Here is a 22,135-nt window from a genome sequence, read left to right on the forward strand (position 1 = left end):
CCAAAAGCACATTTCCAGCGAGAGGTTCGAAGGTGTTAAGAAGCCTCTGCTTTAAGGCACACAGGCCACCTCACTATAATTTGACATACACTAGTCAGTCACCTTACTCTGTTGTTGGCGGCTGGCTGACACCATCCGCATGCTCTGCGGGTGCAGAATGCTCTGGGGCCTGAGTGGAGCCCTGCCTGCTTTGGTTTTGGGGACCAGAGTCCAAGCAGAGACCACGGTGCAGTGCCTGCAGAGGTGCCAAAGGGGGAGGAGGTGGCACCCTGGACGGGAGGAAAAGAGGCAGGGAGAGGACGCTGGCAGCACCCACGGCACGCAGCCACCATCCCGCACCATCAGTGCTGCCAGGATCCTCTCCCTGACTCTTTTCCTCCTCAAATTCCCATGACTCCGAGAATCACCCTGGGAACCTCTCTAGTGCCCGCCCTGCACCCAGCTTGCGAGGCACTTTCTGTTGTTGGCCACAGCTTCCAGCCTGCCCCACAACTCCGCATCCTCAGTCCTGGTGGGGTGTAGGGCAGCCCTGAGACTTGTAAGTCACTCAGCACAGACAGCTCAGACTGTGGAGTGACTTCTCAGAGTACACCAGACTCGCCAAAGCCATGGTTTTCAGGTTATTTAAGAAAAATCTGACTTCCGGCCAAGATGGAGGCGTAGGTGGAAACATTGTGCTTCCTCGCACAACCAAGTTTAAAGACAACAAAGTTTCAGTAACAAAAACGCAAGCAAAACGCAGAAAATTGAACCGTACAGAAGTCCGACAACAACAAACTGTTCAGCGAGATCGGTAACAGGGAGGAGCCAGCGGCTGGCGGAGCAGGGTCATGCAGGAAAAATCGGCCAGACCAACCCAGGCGCGAAGGTGGCAGTTGGTAGATCCCAGGCGTGGGGTAGCAACCAGCAGATCCAGTGAGGGGCGCAAGATGGCTGGCTGACTGCGGCCACACATTCGTGTGCAGATAAACCAGGCGAAGGAGCAAGCAGTGAGACAGATCGTGCAGGACCCAGCGGCTTGAGGGAAGCAGCAGAGGGGACCATCATTGCCCCTCTCTGACCCCACCCCCACATACAGAGTCACAACCCAGTGACTGGGTTGTCCCACCCTGGTAAACACCTAAGGCTCCGCCTCTCATACATAACAGGCCCAACCAGACCAAAACATTATGTATGGCTCAAGAACAACTCAAAGCTCCAGAGCCAATAATTCTAAGCAATGAAGAAATAGCTAAACTTTCAGAGGCACAGTTCAAAACACTGGTGATCAGGATGCTCACAGAACTGGTTGATTTTAGTCACAAATTAGAGGAACAAATGAAGGCTAAACTAATTGAAATGAAAGGAAATGCACAGGAAACCGATAGTGATAGAAAGGAAACTGGGACTCAAATCAAGGGAGTGGATCAGAAAGAAGAAAAAAATGACCAAACAGAAAAGAATGAAGAAAAAAATTTTAAAAAATGAGGAGAGGCTTAGAAACCTCCAGGACATCTTTAATCATTCCAACATCCAAATTATAGGGGTACCAGAAGGAGAAGAGGAACAGCTACCAGTGGAAAACTTATTTGAACAAATAATAAAGGAGAACTTCCCAGTCTGGCAAAGGAAATAGACTTGCATGAAATCCAGGAAGCTCAGAGAGTCCCAAAGAAGTTGGACCCAAAGAAGAACACACCAAGGCACATCATCATTACATTAGCCAAGATTAAAATGAAGGAGAGAATCCTAGAAGCAGCAAGAGATAAGAGGACAGTCACCTACAAAGGAGTCCCCATCAGACTGTCAGCGGATTTCTCCAAAGAGACCTTACAGGCAACAAGGGGCTGGAAAGAAGTATTCCAAGTCATGAAAGGCAAGGACCTACATCCAAGATTGCTCTATCCAGCAAAACTTTCATTTAGAATGGAAGGACAGATAAAGTGCTTCTCAGATAAGATCAAATTCAAGGAGTTCATCATCACCAAGCCCTTATTATATGAAATGTTAAAGAGACTTATCTAAGAAGAAGATAAAAAAGATGAACGGTGAAAGGACAGCAAACTCACAGTTATTAACAACCACACCTAAAACAAAAGCAAACTAAGAAGACAGCTAGATTAGGAGCAGAACCATAGAAATGAAGATCTCAAGGAGGGTTAGCAACAGGGGAGTGGGAAGAGAGAGGGGTAAAAGGTACAGAGAATAAGTAGCATAGACGGTAGGTATAAAATAGATAGGGGGGAGGGCAAGAATAGTATGGGAAATATAGAATCTAAAGAACTTGAGACACGTGGTCATAAACTAAAGGGGGGAATGGTGGGGGAGGGGTGTGCAGGGTGGAGGGGAATGAAGGGGGGAATAGGACAACTGTAATGGCATAATCAATAAAATATATTTTAAAAAGAAAAATCTATGCACTCATTTTATGCATCAGGGTTTCTTTTTTTTTTTAAAAGATTTTATTTATTTATCTTTAGAGGGGAAGGGAAGGAGAGAGGGAGAGAAATATGTATGGTTGCCTCTCGTGTGTCCCCTGCTGGGAACTGGCCTGCAACCCAGGCATGTGCCCTGACTGGGAATCGAACCGTGATACGCTGGTTCGCAGGCCCACGCTCAATCCACTGAGCTACACCAGCCAGGGCTCACATCAGGGTTTCTTAAAGAAGGTAAATCAACTATGTTATTAATTCAACTACTCAACAAACATGGCCACTGTGCCAGCTAGGGTCCGGGGACATGGGTTTAGGGCAAATGTGGTTGCTGCCCCTAAGAAGTGACATCTTAATCATGTGACTAGCCCAATGTCATTTACAGAACTAGCTGGTTAAAGCTGTGAGGGTAGCTGTGGCGGAGCCGGACAAGTGTGGGAGGTTACGGAGCAGACCCCTAGCTGCTGTGACCACAGCGTGGGCTCGGAGGGAATGGTTGGAGGGCTGTGGCACTGTCCAGGGGAGGGCGATGGAGGCTTGGCTGGGAGATACTAACACAGAGAAAGTGAAATGTAGGGCAGGGTGAGCTAATCACACATCATACATTTTAAGTTTCACTTTCCCCTATGTTTCAGATTCAAAATACAGCAGCCTTCATGAATCAGGAAGAAAAACCATCATTCTGAAATCAACATCCAAGTCAAGTACAGAAAGAACTCTGGAGTTGGGAAATGGCGACAATAGATGATGTAATACAGACAGAAACACATGGACACACAGACACACACAGATATACACACACATACCCTGACGTTCCATCACATGCTTGATGTGAAATGGCAGGCCCTCCGCCAGCACCTCATGGCAGCTTCAATGGTTCAAGGCAAATGCAGTGCTCTTGAGACCATGCTGCCTTTTTCCATTCATCGACAAAAGTTACAGTGTGTCCTACCATGATAATTACTGTGAGAAAACACAGCAGGGAAGGGAGACAGGGGTATTTGCATGGGGATGGTGTAAATTTAACAGTCAGAGAAGCCCTCACTGGGAAGATGACATCTGAGCAAAGACCTGAGAAGGTGGGAGAGCCCTAAAGAAACCTGGGGGGCATGTGTTCCCAGCCCAGGACTGGCCAGTGCAAAGGTCCCAAGACACACAGAGGTCCAGCCTGGCCCATGGCACAGACCACCTCCAAACCCTTGGATGCCAAGCAGGGACCTGGGCACCTCTGAAACATTCCTTCTAGGTACCTCAAACCATAGAGTTGGGACCCTGAGAAACGGAGCTGCCCATGAGGACCCAGGCACCTCCTGAACTAGGGTCTCATGACAACCTAACCAACACTGTGCTGTCCGGCATCAATCCAAGGCTCTGAGATGCTGGTAAACAAACCACTGCCGCTCCCAAAGCATCCCAGCAGCATCCCCTCCAGTCCAGCACTGTGGGCACGATGACACAGAAACTCATCAAGAGCAGCCTTCCTCCTTCGTGGAATTGTGTGATTTCCTTCCTGCCTCGGTCACATTTGCCAGCCAAGCACCTCAGCACAAGAGCAATCAGGCCCTCTCCCAGATGGAGATGTTCAAAGCGCCAACTCATTGCTGAGGCTTTCTCTTCCCACAGGCGTAACTCACTGGCACGGGTGTGTTTCATAAACAATTTTACTTCTGCGTTAAAAAATGATGGTTGCAATATTACCTTGTAAAGCATCTTTAAAGCATCAACTGTGAAATGAAAAGCGAAGGAAAAAAGCCCTCTTCCAGTGTGAAAAGTCCACATGTTTACTTGTACTATAGCTGTTATTCTAAAGACTAATTTTTGGAAACATCTTGAGGCAGTATCCAACCTGCACAAACAGCACTCTGACACCTCTAGGATCTGGAAGACACTTGCTGACCGAGTGTCAGGGTGGGTGGGGTCTGGTCAGGCCCCTGAGATGCCCCCTTCCAGCCTGCCAGCCCTCAGCCCTGCAGGGGCAGCAGAGTCCCGGGAGCCCGGAGGACCCAGGGCTATGAGTAAATCACTCCCTCCCAGCACAGCCCAAGTGGTTGGCCGCCTGCTTGGTGACCCAAAATTATGGTAAGTAAATACTTTTGGTTACTCGACAGCTTCTGAAATTTCAATCTCTTGAGAAATTTAAAGCACCAAAACCATAGGTGTGCCTGTCCTTCAACCCTGTCCCCATTAACAAAACGGAGCTGGTCACAGAGAGCAACACGGCTCCCTACCCAGCCCACAAGTTATTATAGTTGGCCTTTCTTACACAAAGATGTGCACGCACCCCAAATCCAAGCCCCTCACACCCAGGGAAAGGCTGTGACCACCTATGGCTCCCCGTGGCCAAAGTGCTACATCAAAGCCACTCCTTTCCCACAGGCCGTGCCCCAGCCCCCACTTTTCCTCCCCTACTTCCCACTAATAGTACCCCATCTATCTCCCCACACCCCTCCCACAATAGGACCCTTTCTGTGCCTCGCTCTCTTTCTTCCTTTGTGCTGTCAGGACAAGCTTCTGTACCAGCATCGCCTCAGAGAACTGGGGAAGGTGTGCCCCCAGCACAGCTCTATCAAGAACAGGGAAGGATGGCTGCTGCCAATGAACTTGGTCAGGAAGAGTCAGCCATCGACACTAACACCTTTGGAGTCTCTGGAAAAGTGGGTCTCACCATGGCCACTCAACTCCACCCAATGTAAACCTCCTCCTATACCTGTTAGCATGTCACAGTGAATCAGAGAGTGAAACTGCCACCTGCTGTGCCCACCCCACCTTTTCAGGGCCACTGCACGGGGTCTGGAGAAGACTACAATCATCCCTTTGCACAGCATCTCTGACAGGAAGATAAGGACAAGTTTTAAACCACTGCCTTCCAAAGGGACTTGAAAAATTCAGCCCATCTGTAACCTGTAGATGTCAATATAGTTCCTGTGTAATCTGTAGACTTCAATTTGTTTCACACAATTTGTATGTAAGAATTTCAGAGTTCCAGCATTTTGGACTTCATGAGTACTGGGTCCAGCAGGCTCCTCTTAGAAATAGAAACTCTCAAGGGAAAATTACTCTGAGATCGAATTACATTTTCACAGCCACCAAAAACATACCAAGGCTTCATTTAATTATGCAGTACCTTACTTAGCCACTAAGAGAGTTTAGGAACATATCAGCATCAAATATCCAGTACCCAGTACACAATCCTGTTAAATGTGCCAAACATTTGATTGACAAATAGACTGAAATGCAAATGAATTTGGGGGAAGGAAATAAATGACCCGTGGATTTTTTGGATTTCTTTTCCCCCTGCCATCAAACCTCACAGCAGATACCTCGTGTCCTCCAAAGTGGCACACTTCCCTACCTAACTGCCAGTAGATGGGAGCTGATTTTTAAAACACAGAGCCAAGTTTTTCTAGCATACCTCACACTCCTTAATCACCTGTGGCAGGAGAGTGCTGCACTGAGCAGAGGAGGAAGTGGAGAGGTGAGACAACTCCTTCAGGTTTCAGGAGGCCACTGCAGATGTCTGGGGGAGAAGCCCACAGGAGGTTGGCAGGGGCGGCTCCCAGCTCCCGGGGCTCCTGAGGCTCACTGGTTCAATTCCCAGTCAGGGCACTGGGTTGCCGGTCATGTCCCCAATTGGGGGCACATGAGAGGTAACCACACATTAACTACACAGGAGAGAGAGCCCAGCTGAAGAGGAGCTTTCCTCTCCAAAATGCTTTGCAGGAGTTGTGCTACAATGGAAGACTCATGATTTTTCTTGTCCCCCACTTTAAAATGAAAATACCTGACAATTACAAGTGATTGACCCATGCATCCCACTGAGAGTCACCAAGCACCCACCAAATGCCTCATCCTGCCTGAACCCTGCGGAATAGAAGAGGAGGGCCAGGAGGGAACCTGAAGCTTGACTGATGGTTCCTCAGACCCTTCTGGATCTGATTTTGTCTCTTTATCTCTTTACAAAGGAGGAAATGCAAACTAAGGATTTCATGTGAAGACTGAGCTGGGGGAGTTTGCAGCTAGACTCTGGGTCAGTGTGATGAGAAAGTATCTTTCATTCTGAGAGGGAGACCCTAGATCTGCACGGGGACCAAAGATTCAAAGCTGGGGGCCTACACCCCATATTTCAGCAGCTACAACTGGATTCTTTAAATGTGTCTTGGCTCTTTGAGATTTCTGAATTTTCCACAAAACTGCTGAGAAAGAACCTTAATTCCAGGATATCACAAGAATATATAGCCCAGGCTGGTGTGGCTCAGTGTGTTGCGTGTCGGCCTGTGAACCAAAGGCTCACTGGTTCAATTCCCAGTCAGGGCACTGGGTTGCCGGTCATGTCCCCAATTGGGGGCACATGAGAGGTAACCACACATTAATGTTTCTCTCCTCCTCTTTCTCCCTCCCTTCTCTTCTCTCTAAAAAATAAAATAAAATAAATCTATAAGGGAAAAGAAAAGAATAAATAGACCCAAAATCTTAATCATTAGTGTCTAAACTGTGTAAACCTTTCAGGTGTAAACTAACTAGTCACGGTCCTCGGGTAAACAACTACAGTTACAAGTACCAGCAGAGAAGGGTCATTACAGAACTGTAAGAACACACACTCTGCTGGGTTGAGCACTGCTCCTTACCAGCTGTCTCACCTTAACAAGTCATGTTACCTCTCTGTGGCTCAGACCTTTTACCTCACAGTCAGGTGTAAGAAGAACAGGAACTCTGAGGCTTGCTGTGAGGATCTAACGAGTAAATGTATAAAAAGCACTCAAGATGAGCCTACCAGGAACACTTTTACAATTAAATAACACAGAAGATAACAAAGTTTCTCCAAAGCAGGGGCCAACAAATCATAAGATAGGCCCCTCAAGCCCGTTCCAAGTGCTGTTTTTTCATCTGTGACTAAAACTGAATTAAGTACATAATATATCGCCAGGCCCAATTCTAACTGTGAGTCAGACAAAACAATATAGGAAGGCTGAGCTCCCCTAACACACCAGCAGATGAATCAAAATCAAAACCAGGGCCTTGTATGGGCAAGATGCTGTCACAAAGCTTAAGGCTCCAGCCAGCCAGGGCAACAATCCCAAACTCAAAAAGGAAAGATGCCTTTAAGTGCTGCCTGGGTGGAGTGTGCTCTGGAGCTCTGAAGGCACCCAGATAGGTACCCTCAACATACCACACAGAGGGAACACCTCCCCCCTGGGATCCTGTGTAAAAGGGGTAGAAGGCTGCCATCGGATCCAACCAGCTCATCCCTAAAGGGACTCTGCTCTCAGGTCAACTGTGCTCGCTGACAAATGACATTTTGCTAAGAACCTCCTCTCACCCCCAAGAAAATTCAGAAATCTAGGCCCACCACAGAAAACCAGTCGGAGGTTGGGGCAATAACCACGGCAGCCTCTCCCACACCCAGACTCCCACCGTGAAGAACTATGGTGGAGCAGCAAAACTAAGGACCAAGTTCCAGGTCCATGAAATTGACCCACCCTGAGGGCTACTGGGTGCACCGGCAACAGATATACATGGAGGTACTTTGTGAATGAAGTATGCTGTACACTCAAGGGCATGGCTTACTGACTAAGGTGGTGGGAGGAGATTCTTGGGCCCGGGATCCTGCCTGCATGTGTTCCTAACATGGGCTGTGCCACATGCTCTGCCCACCTGGGCCTTTGACTGAGGGCAGATGGGGAGCTGGCACACAGGAGACAAGTGGTCCTCAATGCTCTTGTGCATAACACACAGCAAAGTGTAGCTTGTCCTAACCAGTGTGAACACACACTTAGGAGCTGAAGCTCCAGGTGGTGTCTCGCTAGATTTAAATGAAAACCAGACTAAGACTGCTTGTTCTGGGCCATAGAACAGGGTGGCGAAAGGATGTGAATAAAGGGAAAAGTGTTCAGTGGGTGCCCTCCACCTCGCCCCCGTTGGTGGTCACCTAATCTGTCCTCCCACTGTCTCCTCCAGCCCCTTGGAGCCTCTCACCCAGCGAGAGGCAGGCCAGACAGGCAGAGTACACTAGGTCAGGCTGCCAGCAGCTGGACGTCCAGTCCTCAGGGTTAACTGGTCTCAGGACTGAGTAAACACCCATATCTGTGCATTTTACTAACTGCACCATCAACTTTGCACATGTGTCACCACAAATGTACTATGAATGCTCAAGCACAAGATTTCGTGGCATGAATATTGATGCTCTGCTCACTTCCTGCACTTTGGAACTGCCCAATGATATATTTTACACGTCATGAACCTGATCAGCATAAACATCAGGATGCAGGTTACTTCAGGGCCAGAGAGGGAATGATTACAATCAGGAAGGCCTCTGGGCAGGGCTCCTAAGAACCTAGCAAAACCCTATGTTTAAAGCAGGGTGGTCGGCACATGTGAGTTCATATTCAATCTTTAAACTTTCCAGCCCTGGCTGGTGTGGCTCAGTGGACTGAGTTGTGGCTTGTGAACCAAAGAGTCTCCAGTTCGATTCAGAGTCAGGGAATAAAAATAAAATTTCCATATAATTACATATATCCCTTACAGATGCAACTTTAAACACCACTGCTCAAAATAAAATTAATGTCATTTTTCTCTACTTCTAGAAATCATAACTAAATTTAAGTGCTTACCATCTGCTATGCACTCTTCTGACCATTTTACATGTGTCATTATGGCTACTCCTCCAAACAAGTCTTGGTTGTGAAAACCACTGGCATTCTTTTCACAGGTGAGGACACTAAGGCACAAAACAGGTCCTTGTCCACAGTCACACAACCAACAGTGAAGCTGTATTCAAATTCCTTGCTCTCAACCCTTCTCGGTACCAGTCAGTAGAGGGTCTGTGTGATACTGACACTCCCTGTCAGCCAGGGACTGAGAAATGGGGGGCCCTAAATTGGCAGGACCTTCCTGGGAAACAGTGAGTAATCATCAGACTTAGACTTCTCTGCTCTTCTGACTTGGCACATTCCTCTACACAGAATCTGGCAGAAACCATCAGAAATTCAGAATAAGATTTGTATTAAGAAAACATTCATTAAGAAATTACTCCTAACAACTGGAAACAGCCTATGTAAATGTCTACCAGTAGGACCATGGCAACTCTGGTTCACCCAGAGAGGGGGAATACTAGGCAGTGTGGAGTGTGCAAGAAATGCCCCTGAAAAATGTGAAGTGAAAACAGCAGGAAAAAAACTGTCAGGTATACAAGAGAGGGCCTAGTTTGTTTAAAAGAAGACACAGAAAGGAAACAATGATGACCTCTGGGTGAGGGAAAGACAGACCATCCAGCTGATTCCCTGTAATTATTAACCTTGTGAGCTACAAAGGACAAAGGACAAAACCCCACATGGACAGGGTCAGCAGAACAGCAGGGGAGCTCCCTGAGGGTGGGCACCTCAGTGGGACCATCTCATTGCCTACCTGCTCACCCACCAGGAGACACTGGTGATATCACCTGGGGCCCACAGACCTTTTGAACTCTCTTCTGGGTTCACCAGATTTTACATTCAGGAAGGACTCAGATGTATAAGGAGTATTTGCTAACGAGCAGATGAATAAACTAGTAATGTCAGACGCAGATCCTATGGGAAAGGCAGAAATCAGTGGGGACCTGGCATGGAAATCCTACTTCTGCTTTTCAAGCCTGTCATCCTGGAGCTGCATGAGAAAAAAGCAGCAACACTTCAAAGGTAATTAATTCAATCCGTACACTGAAGATTTCCGAATGCATTAAAAGCTTTACCCAGGAAAATCTATTATCAGTCAGAAAACAGTATCGACAGTCTTGTGCCTTCTGTTTTGCTAAAATTCATAATTTAACATATTAAAGGTGACAACTAAAGGAGAAACTGAGTTTCTAACTTAAGTCACATAAATTACACACCAGTTAAACACAAACCTTTCCTTGGGAATTACATTTATGCAGCAAACATTTCCCCCCATGATCTAGTTTGGGATTCTGAGCAACACCTAACCTGATCAAAAGTAGATTATCTGGTAAGTAAGTGATGAGGTGAGCCCACCAGGTGTTGGGCCAGTCCATTTCCCTCCTCTTTCCCACTCTCCAGCTTCCGAGCCCAGCACCTTACAGAAAACCTTCAGCCTCCAAGACTACAAAGGCAAAAGCTAAAATAAAACCCAAAGCACGTGGTACTTCCAATGAAATGAGAGCCTTTCTCGGGGGCTCCAGCCCTACCAACCCCTCCTCTCCAGCACCCCTCCCCTGTCTGGTCCCCTCTGCTGGGCTGGGGACCCTCAGTGCTTCCATTCCTCTGATTGCTGCAGCAGCCCCATCACCTTCCCCTCACTACCCTGACGCACCAGCTCTGCCCTGTCCTACTGTGTCCTTCAACCTCAATGTGCACTGAGCTGCACTCTGTCCTTGCTGGCCCATGGCCTGTGTGCCACCGAAGAAACAGCAGCTCCGGGCAAGGTGCGAGATCCCCAAGAGCAGCACAGGGTCCCGGGGGGAACTTTCTGCAGCCCTGAAAGGCCCTGGATTTCCTTTACCCTCCATCAGCGTTTCCCACACATAAACTTATGCCCACAGTGACATGGATAAGTGTTCTAATAACCCCAATGGACTGTCCTGTAGGGAAAATGCCAGGTTAATGCAGTCAGACTCTTCCTTCTTAAAAATCAGAAGCTTCTCTCTCCTCGAAACAGAACACAAACAAACAAAAAACACACAAAGAGACTCCAAGAACACCACTGGCCATACAAATAAATGTCATCTGGCAGGAATACCCCTCCAAGCAATGTCAACTTCCCTGGCTTGCAATGCAGAAGACAGCCCCAGCTCACTTCTAACCGAGAATGCCTGTCTGTCCTGACACCTGAAAAGGCACCATAAACAGAGACGCTCTCCTCTGCTGCACTCCTTCCGCACAAGTTTTCAATAAAGACTTTCTTAGACACAGAGACTTTGTCACAGTGTTAACAGCCAACTCCCACAAGAAAACTTCCCAATATCATCAGCATGCACAGAAAGATCTATTGTGCCTAGCATGACATTCAGCCACACCTCCACCACTCACCAATTTCAAGTCTGCTTGCCAGAACCAAGGAAACGAGGAGGAAGAAGAGCAGGGCTGGCAACCAGGCCAGCCTATATTTTGCCTCGTCTTTGCCAACTCCAAGCACCTTACACATGCTTGCAGACTGGCCACAGTCCCGCGTGAGCCCTCAACAGCCTCAGGCCTATCTGCCCACTGCCAGGAGCTGTCACCATCATTTTCCCCAAATGCTTTCCCCTGTGTCAGTGTCCCGCCTGCCAACCAACCATTCCCACCTTCATAACCGCTTGTTTTTCCGGAGGTGGTGAGGAAAGGAGATGGGAGGGCAAAGCTGTAGATGGGTGGGAAAACAAACCAAGCTCGTGACTTTCCCCAACTGTCTAGCTCCTGAATTCAGGCCAGCAGAAACGCCACACTCTGCTCTTGGTTCAATCTACAAGCCTCAGTGTAACAGCCCAACACTTACTCCGTGGCAGGAGGCAAAGGTCCTCAGACGATAAACAACACTGTAGCTTCACGGGACAAAAAAGAGCTGGAAGAGAACAATATCTCAGAGACCACCACCTACTCTCACAAAGACCCACAGCACAAACCTATCTCCCACCTTCAGAGAAAGTGCCAAGAAACCAAGTATGCAGACCCCAGCTGTACGTCACACAAATGCCGAGGAGATCAGAAGCTCCAGAAGGACGCAGTCCACTGCTGACTGGAAACCAGCTCTATCGGGGAGGTCAGGTTCACTAGCACCTGGGGACAGTCTGTCCCTGCAGAGTGTCCCGGGAGTGTCCGTGTGTGCAAAAAGTGGACAGAGACACAGATGCCTGGACCCCACTCCGCCTCTGACCCAGTACATAGAAGTCTGAAGCCCTCCAGATGCCAAGTGTCTTCATCTGCAAACGGGAAGAATCCAACAGGGTAACGAGCATGAAGGTCCTCCCAGAATAAGAATCCTGGGGTCATGCATGACCCCAAACAGCACATCAGGGCCCTGGGCCCAATTCCAGTCAATCAGCACCAATCCTGTTTCACCAGGGCAGTGACACTCAGGCACCCCTGACAGGATGCACCAGGGCACCCACCTCCACAGCAGTCCTTCCTGGACCCAAAACTTCAGCCTCGTCACCAAAACACATCAGACAAACCCAAACTGAGACACAGTCCACGAAATACCTCTGACCGTTACTCTTCTGAAACATCGTGCTTGTGAAAAACAAGGAAGATTAAAATTGTCCTAGACCAGAGGAGACCAAGGGGCATGAGGACTAAATGCAATGTGGCCCCTGGATGGGACCCTGGAACAGAAAGAGAATGTTGAAGGGAAACGGGTACCATCCCAAACAGGTTTGCAGTGTAGTCAGTAGTGGTGTCCATGTCAGTTTCTTGGTTTTGACAGGTGACAGGGGTTGTGCTGATTTCACATGAGGGAAGGTAGGGTGATGGGAACTCTGTGTTGTCTCTGCAACTATTCTATATAGCTAAACTTACTCTAAAACCAGATTCTTGGTAAAAATAAGTTTGTTTGGAGGCTATTTTGATAGCTTCGAGCACATTTAAAAGACCCGAAAACATCCTGTGTCATTAAAACCCTGAATCACAGTCACTGCTCAACACTAATTTGAAAAACATAAGGCCAGCAAAGGAAAATAGTACACTTGAAAAAAGGGTAAAGAGCCAAACACAGTAACAGTTTAGTGTAAACACCCTAACTCCACCACCTCTTCCAGCTCACGCTGTCCAAAAGGCCTGTGTGTATGTATGAAGCCGAGCAAGTCTCCCTGGGCGAGCATTACTAGTCAAGGCTGGCCTACCTGGTTGTCCCAGGACGCAGAACTGCCTCCCTCCTCCCACTTCGGCTACACTTGGCTACTTCCTTGCGCCCCTGCCCTCTGGGTGCCCCTGCCTTCTGGGGGCCCATGCCAAGTGCACTCTGGGTCCGGGTTCTTTTAGCTCCTCTCTGGAGCAGCCCTGCAAAGGCCAACCAACCCTCCTGGCAGGGCACTGCCCTCACCTTCAGGCACCATTTGTAGTGGCCATGCTCTTGACCTGTTCCTCTCAGCCCCTGCAGCAGGGTGGTGGTTGGTGGGAATGACAGAGTGGTGGCAGTGCATACGGGCTGTCCCCCACCCACTAAGCTGCGATTCAGTCCTTCTCACCCCAGGATTCCTTTAGGCCAGGAGCATGAAGCCCTGTTCTGTTGGTGCCTCTTCTCCTAACCCACCGCCAGCCCATCCTCACGCCTTCCTACCCCAGAGCCACAAGGCTCAGTGGCAGCAGCTTCTGGGATGAAAAGCCTTCTGAGACGTTTTTTTTTAAGTGGGGGTGGGGGGAGTGAGAAAGAAGGTATTTCGATGATAAATTTTGCTATTTCTTAAGGAGTGAGAATGAAATGCATTCACAAATAAAATCTGTATGTAGACACATACTTTTAAATTTGAGACTATATATCTGATAAGAACCAGCTAGGTACTTACAATCAGTAGAGGACTATAATTATGACCAATGAAAGAAAATGCCAAACTGCAGGAAGAAAGAAAGGAGCTGACATGAAAACAAGGGTAGTAAATGCTAAGCTTCTGAGACTGCGCAATTGAGGGAACAGTTTATTGTCTCCGCCTCCTGTCCAGCTTAAGTCACAGGCCACTGGGAGAGAAAAATGCAGAATGGCTGAGTGCTCACCCTCAAGGAATGAAGCTAGTTAATAATGACAAGACCGCGTAAATGAGCAGTTAGCAAGCTAAGAAGCTTGCTAACTTACCTGCTTCCCCAGGGTCTGGCTGCCGTGCCTTTCCAGAACATGGAAAGAACATGGATGCATAAAACCAGAGCATAAGAACACGGATGAGCCCTGGCTGGTGTGGCTCAGTGGACTGAGTGCTGCTGGCCTGTGAACCAAAGGCTCACAAGTTCAATTCCCGGTCAGGGCACATGCCTGGGTTGCAGGCCAGGTCCCCAGTAGGGGGCTCACAAGAGGCAACCACACACTGATGTTTCTCTCCCTCTCTTTCTCCCTCCCTTCCCCTCTCTTGAAAAATAAATAAAATCTTAAAAAAAAAAAAGGACATGGATGAGCAGAGCCAGTATTTGGGCACTTTTGCCAAAACTGGGCTCTTCCCATCAGTTCCCAAAGGAGAATCCATGCAGCACTGCTTGGCAGCCAGTGCCAGCACACACGGGTCTAGGGCTCCCTTCCACTCCTGCTCTCAGCCAGGCTGGGGGCGCTCTGGCTCACCACACTCACTCACTGCATGTCCCTGCATAGATGCATGGTAAGAAACCGGGAGAAAAGCTGGACTACTCCTGACAGAAAGCGTCCTGAAGTCCCCCAGGATGACCAGCTACACAACCATTTTTGGAGGCTGGACCCTCTGGCACCTGAGGCCTCTGACACCTGGGGGTACAAATGGGGTGCTGTATGTGGCTGCACCCACCCATGGAGCACATGCCCTTAAGGTACAGGACACTTAGAAATTAGAGAAAAGCTGAGGCCATGGAAAAGCCCTCTCTGACCCTGCTCAAAGTGGCAGAGAGAGGTGTGCCAAAGGGTCCGAAAATCAACATGGGGACTGTTTCCCCGCCATGTCCGTCTGTCCCAAGGAAAAAGCAGCTTGGCTTCTGGTCTTGGAGACTGCTAGGGTGATCCTGAATCTCGGGGATCTTCGAGAATCAGTCCTCTGGATGGGAAAAACACTGCGGTGGGAGGGGCCACCTCCTATGCAAGGTCTGCATCACCAGTGCTTGCTCCTCTGCAGGTTACCCACCCAGGCTCCAGCTACATGAGGGCAGTGGTGCAAGGCAGGCCTCGCCCACCACGCGGCTGTGCCAACACGCACAGCTCCAGCCCGCATACTCTGTGCTTGACACTAACCATTGGCTAAACAAGATTGAACCCAACATTTGATCGCCAAGACTTCCCAGCAAGGGCTGCAGCATAAAAAGGAACTGATGGCTTTGAAACATAGGCTCTCAGGGGTCAGATAATGCAGGTACAGAGAAAGGACCTATCCCCCTTTTCAATTACATTTCCTTAGACAATGACCAAGTGGAAAAGGGGTTCATGTTTTCAACCCTCTGACTTCTTCCTACTTTGCAATGCTTTCCTAGTAGGCATGAAATTGGCAACCGGCAGTTTGGGATGAGACCCTGCATCCCTCACATACAGCTCAGAATGCATGGGAGTCAGAATACACATGCAGCATGCAGACAGGGCTCTGTTAATAAACACGCAAATGGTAAGATGGACAGGCATGTGACAAATACACCACAGGAGCCCAGCTATGAGCAGGAGGAGAAAGTGTGAAAGAGAATAACAGAAGCCATGTAGAGACTCAAGGTTTAGAAAAGTAAGGACATAACAAGGTGCAGAACCTGTTCTAGAGAAACAGAGCACTAGATATATGACAAAACCTGGTGGACGCATGTGGTGGGGGGGGCATGTCATGAAGAAGCAGACTAGTCAGAAGAGACTCCGCAGCCAGCTTGGAGGAGGGGAGGGAGATTCCACTGAGGGGAACTTCTTCAGGCCCAAAGAGAAAGGGCCTAAAGAGAACCTGGCAGCCAGGAACATCCTGGGCAGTGTCCTGGGCTATGCAGGCTGGGAACACAGGCCACATGGCAGGGGCGTCTGAGAGGGGATCCTCACCAAGGAAAAGCAAAGTGGCAAGCCAGGAGAGGTAGGGGGAAGTCACGGGAGCGCTGGAACCTGGGGACCAGCAGCAAACCTAAAATCCTAACCCTACTTCCTCCCTCACCAGGAAAGGGGGAACTAGAAAGACCATGTGTCCATGTTTTCAGCTCCACCAGGCCGTGCACTGCGGCGGTCCCCCTCCAGATGTAGCTGCTTCTTTACTGCAGGAGGGCTCCCACAGCCACTCCACAACCCAGCCCAGGCACCACACTGCAGACAGGGCTCAAGAACAAGGTCTGCAAGATGCAGCCTTCTCCCCCTGGGTGGGGCAGACTTCTCAGGTGCACTGTGGGCGATGTCCTCCCAATCCCCCAGAAACGTGGAGGGAGGACAGAAACGTTAACTCCGAATCCCTTTTCCCACGGGTGTCCACTGCAGGTCAAAGCACTTCATGGAATTGCAGGGAGGCTTCCTTCCAGCTTCCCTGCCAACCTTACCAGCTTTCTCCGACAATATCCAATACACAGCTGTCACTTTGAATACAGCTCCTGCTGCAGTAAAATTAATTCCAAGAGAGAAAAACAGGTTGGAGGATGAGACTTAACAACGAACTCATTATAAAAGCCGAGCTTTCAGCCGGATGAATTCTCACTGTACGACTGCAGAGACACACACACAACCTTCTGCACGCAGCCTCTCATCAACTTCTCCAATGTGGGCGGGCCTGCCACCAGCTCCACAAACACTGGGAGGACGAGGACCTCCTGAAAGAACTTCTTGGCAGCACGACCTTCCTTCAAGCCATGCCTGTAAATCTTTCGATTCCCTGCAGGCTGGTACAGAGGGCACTCCACCCTGTCAGCGGATGGAGGAGCAACTACACGCCCACCTTCATCAGGCCCCTCGGCAACACTCCAAATGGGACGTACACATGCTTGTCCTTCTGTGGGTCGTGCACCTGGTCATGGCCTTCTGATGTCAGACCCGTCCGTCTTTTGCACAGGTTGCAGTGCTGTCACTTTACGCTTCTGCAGGCCTGTGTGTAACCCAACTGTTTAAATGGAAACCTGACTCAGTTGCTCTGCTAAGGAACCTGGAGCCCTCAAGTGTAAATCATTCGCAATGAACTGTCTCCCTAACAAAGTCAAAACAAAGTGGAATTTCTTGGAGTAAAACTTTCCTTTTAAATCTGAAAAATTTCCTAGACTAAGAGGATGGAAACAGACTTTGTGCAACTATATAAATGCAACCAGCATCGTGCCCTGAAAACATACTCCAAAACCATCATGGCCCTGCCTGGGTGGCTCAGGTGGTTGGAGCGTGGTCCCATACACCAAAAGGTTGCAGGCTCGATTACCAGTCAGGGCACATACCTAGGTTGCGGGTTCCATCCCCGGTTGGGGTGCATACAGGACGCAACCGATCCATGTTTCCCTCTCACAATGATGTCTGTCTGTCTTTTTCTCTCTCTCCAATTTCCTTTCTCCCTAAAATCAATTTCAAAAAAAAAAAAGAGGAAGAAGAACCATCATGAACCCAACAGGCCTTTCCCCTCTAAAATACAAACATCACAACACCCTGCCCGCTACTCTGGGGAAACCGCACTCTGCCTGTTGAGTTGTGTTGACTCAGCTAGCGAGGATGCACATCGGTTCTCAATACTGAAAACAAAGTTTGAGGGCCTGATGTCACACTGAAAAAGTAAAGAAGACGAATGTGCTACTGATACTCCATACTCTCCAAAACTTCAGTTTCCACACCAGCACTTCCTCCCTGGTGATCTGCCCTTTGAACCTGCCTTCAAAACAACTGTACTCCACACCCCCTACAGCCGGCCAGCTGACATCACAGAGGCAGGCACAAGACAGGGGCCTAGCCCCCACACCTGCTGGGGGAGTCACTTCTGCTTCAAGTGTCCTCAGCATCGGCTCCTTCCTCTAGTCAAAGTCCACTTCCACAGAACGCACCCCCGAGAACGGGGCACAGAGGAGGGCCAGTGAAGGCTCTCCACACACCATCAGTTCAAAAGGAACAAGCCTCCCTGCACCCCAGCCTTTTTTGCAGTGCTTCCCAGGTCATCATGCACTTGCCCGACCTGCACCCAAACCTTGCATCAGGTGGCTCAGGAGACAAGGGCACAAACTCAAGGCGGACACATCCAAGAGATGGCTTTTTCTCCTCCCCAAACTGTGCTAAAGGAAGCCTGGAGACACAGAGCTGCTTTAACTAGCTGCCCCAAGCCTCTTTTCAGGCACCACATCTCTACAGGCTGCTGCAGTGACCCCTCTTAAGAAACTCACGTCTGCACAGGGGAACAAACCTACACTTCCACCTCTGATTAGCATGGGGACTTCACCTCACCAGCTCTGGTCTCAGCTCAGTAACTGCTGCAGGGGCGTCACGGGGACAGGAATACTTCACGCTATGTGAGGCCATGTGAGAAAAAGCTACCTAACAGGGAGAGTGAAAGGCAGAACTCACTTCTTTCCAGGTTCTCTGCTTTCCTCACTACAGGGCTGCACAGATACAGCCATCTTTGCAAACACACAGCCACCCTAGAGTGGCAGGGAGCTATCCTGTCCGGCCGCCGATTTTACATGTAACAAAATTGTCACACAGTTCTTTTTCCAAAGGGAAGATTCCAAGCCTCACTCATTCAGAATATCGGCCCTCAAATGAGAATGACCCAGAAACTCTTTCCAAACAGCTGCTTTCTGATAGGGTGAGGCTGCAACAGGCTCTGGGGGTCACGGAGTTCAGCTCTCTGCCCAAAGAAGTATGCATGCGGTCCTTCCATGTGACAGTGTCCCTCCGGCCTTAGCACTGTCAGGACATTCAGGCACAATCCCCGGGAAAAGACCTCCTGGGCAGTGGCCCCAAGGACTTCCTTAGGCCCAGTGCTGCACTGACTTGCCCAGTAGACCCTCCCCCTGGCACTCCTCACCTGAGGGGCAGGGTGGCACCTGGGCCTCTGCCACTGCTCAGTCTCCACATCTGTAAAATGGGAACAAAACCCACCTCCAATGCTGCTGGCAGAAGCCAAGCCACACGTGTGAGCTCTCCAGCCAAGTGCCTGCCTTAAAGGAAGTGCTCAATCAGTAGTGCTACAGCATCGGGCCCACCTTCCCATAAGCTGGGCTAGGCCATTTGCAGACTTCACAACTGCTAGTGATCCCCCTCCCTGCTGGCTGTACACACTTCAAGAAATGAGAAAATTAATCATCGGACAGGGGGTCCTCATACAGTGACACCTGAAAATTCCAGACTTAAAACAGGAAACTCACTTGAACCATGCAAGTCTACCTGTCCTCATGTGAAAAATCCAAGACTGGGGGTGTCTCTGCCAGTACTGGTGGCAAACACGGCGTACCCTCACACACATATGTACATGTGATGGAATCCAGCTGCAGACACAAAAATCTCCTCCCTCTCACTTCCTGACAGATCCATTATTCTGTAATCCATTTCTTCCCATTGGATTGCAGCGTTTTTTGCACTAAAAAGCTGCCCTGTGGAAAGAATACTCCACACAAACATCCATCACATGGAACTACCAAAACTCTGCGAAAATGCACCCCTTTCCTCTTCCGATGGATGCCATCAAAGTGCACATGCTGCACTGCAACAACATCATGGTGAGAAAGTTTATTTTACAAACGTCGGGAATTATCCTCGCCTCAGCCTCCAAGCATCCAAAATTGAGTTTTTGCATGTTAGCTCAGGCACCACATGTAGCAATAATCAAAGACATCCCTCCTGCCTTTCACCATTGTCCTCAACAGAACAGGTCCTCCTGCTCTTAGACTTTGGATTATAACCCAACTCTACAAAGCCAAGTGTTCTTAACATGAAGTCCACGGATGGGCTGCAGAATTCAAGAGCTTCCTGAATTACAAAACTCCACGCAGCTGTGCCTGTTTCTTAGGGGAGGATGCACACCTTCCATCACGTTCTCAAAGAAGCTCATAACCCCCCAAAAAGAGAAGGGGTCAAGTACATTCGTGGGTCTTCCTTCCTTTAAGGGATTTGCTTTCTGAACCAAACTTGGCAAGCTGTCTAGACATCCTTCCATCACCCACCTCACATACGCACACAGGTGTACATCTCTAATCTGTCTTCCCAACAGTCCAGAACTTAGCGGAGTTAAAACAAAACAAAACAAAACAAAACAAAAAACAAACAATAAAACCATAAAATCACGAGGAATTTTTTTAGCAAGAGGAAAAACACAGAAACACTAGCGATACTTTTAGCAAAAATTTTAACACAGCAAGCCTATTCTCCCCCGCCCCCCAAATCCCTCCTCCCTGTCACTGTCCCTCCCCCCTGTCACTGTCCCTCCCCCCACTCACCCCCTACCCCCGCAGTAGCTTCCCACAATACCTGTGCCCATGCCGGAGCGTGGACTCAGGGCAGGAAAGCACCCGCGGGGCAGGCAAGGCAAGGAGTGTCAGACTCCAAGCTAACCAGGAATTTGGAAGGCCGGGGGCACCTGGTGCTTTGAGCAAGCACTCGCACCTCCCGCTTCTGCTCAGGAAACAGGCACCGGGACCCCGTTGCCAAGGCCAAGGCTCGCAGCGGTTCCTCCGCACACAGAACCAAAGGTAACCCCGGAGGCTCGGCTCCAGGCCGCGCCGAAAGCAAACTTTCCAAACACTTCCACCGCGACGGGCCGGTGACAACTGCCCGGCTTCCCCCGCCTGCAGCGCGCCTGTCAGGGCCCCAGCTGGGCCGGTGCGCGCCGCACCCTAACCCCGCTCCCCTCGGTGGCTGAGGGGCGTCCCCACAGTGCTCACGGTCCTCAGCCCTCCTGCCGGGCCCCAGATGAGACGCCACCCGGCCCTCGGAACCCCGGCCCGCCTCGCCTCGCCGGGCCCCTGCGGCCGCTGCGCTCGGAGAGGTGACAGGCCGGTGCGCCTGGGCTGCCGCGACCGCACTCACCAGCTGGCTGGTGGTCCTGGCCATGGACCCCGCGTCCGCTCGGGCACCTCACCGCAGCGCTGCGCCGCTTCGCGCCTCCTCAGAGTCCTCCTGCCCGCGGCGAAGTTCCAGCAATGGCCGCCCTCATCCTGCGCCCGCCCAGCCGCTCACGGCCTCCCGGCACCGCCCCACTCTCTCGCGATGCTGGGCGGGACTTCCGCCGAACCGCCGCCGCCACGGGCACCCATTGGTGGTGCCCGCTAGTCGCGTCAGTCGCCGCAGCCCTGGTTGGCCGGGTCGGCACCTCCCAGCCGCATTTCCGGGTTGAGACCCAGTGGGCTGGAGCTGCTGGCCCGCCTGGGGGTGGGGGGGCGCGACCCAGTGGGAGCCAATCACGGGGCCGATGGGCGGGGCGGGCTGTGGAGAAGGCGAGCTGTCACCCAGGCTCCCAGGCCGGGGGGGGGAAAGGAGGTTCTCAGGGGCCCGGGCAGGGGCCGGTGCGGGGACCGGGCCGGCCAAGGTCATACCCGAGTAACAGGCGAGGCTGGGCTCCAACCCACCTCTCGGACTCAGAAGCTGGGGCTGTGAGTCAACACCGGAAACTAAGAAGTATTCGCTGTAGCATATTTAGGCTCTCGAGTCCTATTTACAAGGCAGAAAACAAGCCTCATCTCATCTCTCCTAATAGTCCCAGAAACACTTTCAGAACCGGTTTGCTCATAATTTTTTTGTGGTTGGTGATATTGAAGTTTTTTCGAAGTTGTTATTGTTGATGATGCGATTGTTGGCTTTTTTAATTGTGCTAAAATGCACATAAAATGCACCACACTAACCATTTTAGTGAACGCTTCAGTGGCATTAAGTACATTCACATTGTGGGGCTAAGATGATCGCTTAAAACTAGAGTCGTCTTTGTTACCTGAAGGTTTACATATTTTAAAATCATCTTTTTTTTCTATTTCCAAAAGTCTATGTATTTTTTTAAAGTAACACTTTAGGGAATACAGCAGTAACTATAAAATAACTGAGCCCTTCCCTCACACTGCCCAGAATCAATTGTTGGATAGTAGTAATAGCCCCGCTAACATTTACTCAGCAGCACTTACTCTCGGTAAGGAAGTTTCATGTCTGATCTCATTTACTCTACATAAGCATCCAGTTATCTTGCCCAGCTTTTCAGAGGA

General features: G+C 49.9%; 1 protein-coding gene across 1 annotated transcript in view; it reads right to left on the reverse strand.

Moving 5' to 3' along the window:
- Positions 1 to 21,129, reverse strand: part of PDPK1 (3-phosphoinositide dependent protein kinase 1) — a 75,854-nt gene extending 54,725 nt beyond the window's left edge. The window contains exon 1 of the mRNA XM_053671558.1: positions 20,973 to 21,129. Coding sequence (XP_053527533.1) covers positions 20,973 to 20,996 — 24 coding nt within the window. The 5' untranslated portion in view covers positions 20,997 to 21,129. The remainder of the gene's footprint in view (positions 1 to 20,972) is intronic.
- Between the last annotated feature and the right edge of the window lie 1,006 nt (positions 21,130 to 22,135).

The sequence above is a fragment of the Artibeus jamaicensis genome, unplaced genomic scaffold (genome assembly GCF_021234435.1).
Source record: "Artibeus jamaicensis isolate MK-2021 breed Jamaican fruit bat unplaced genomic scaffold, CSHL_Jam_final contig_700, whole genome shotgun sequence".
Lineage (NCBI taxonomy): Eukaryota > Metazoa > Chordata > Mammalia > Chiroptera > Phyllostomidae > Artibeus > Artibeus jamaicensis.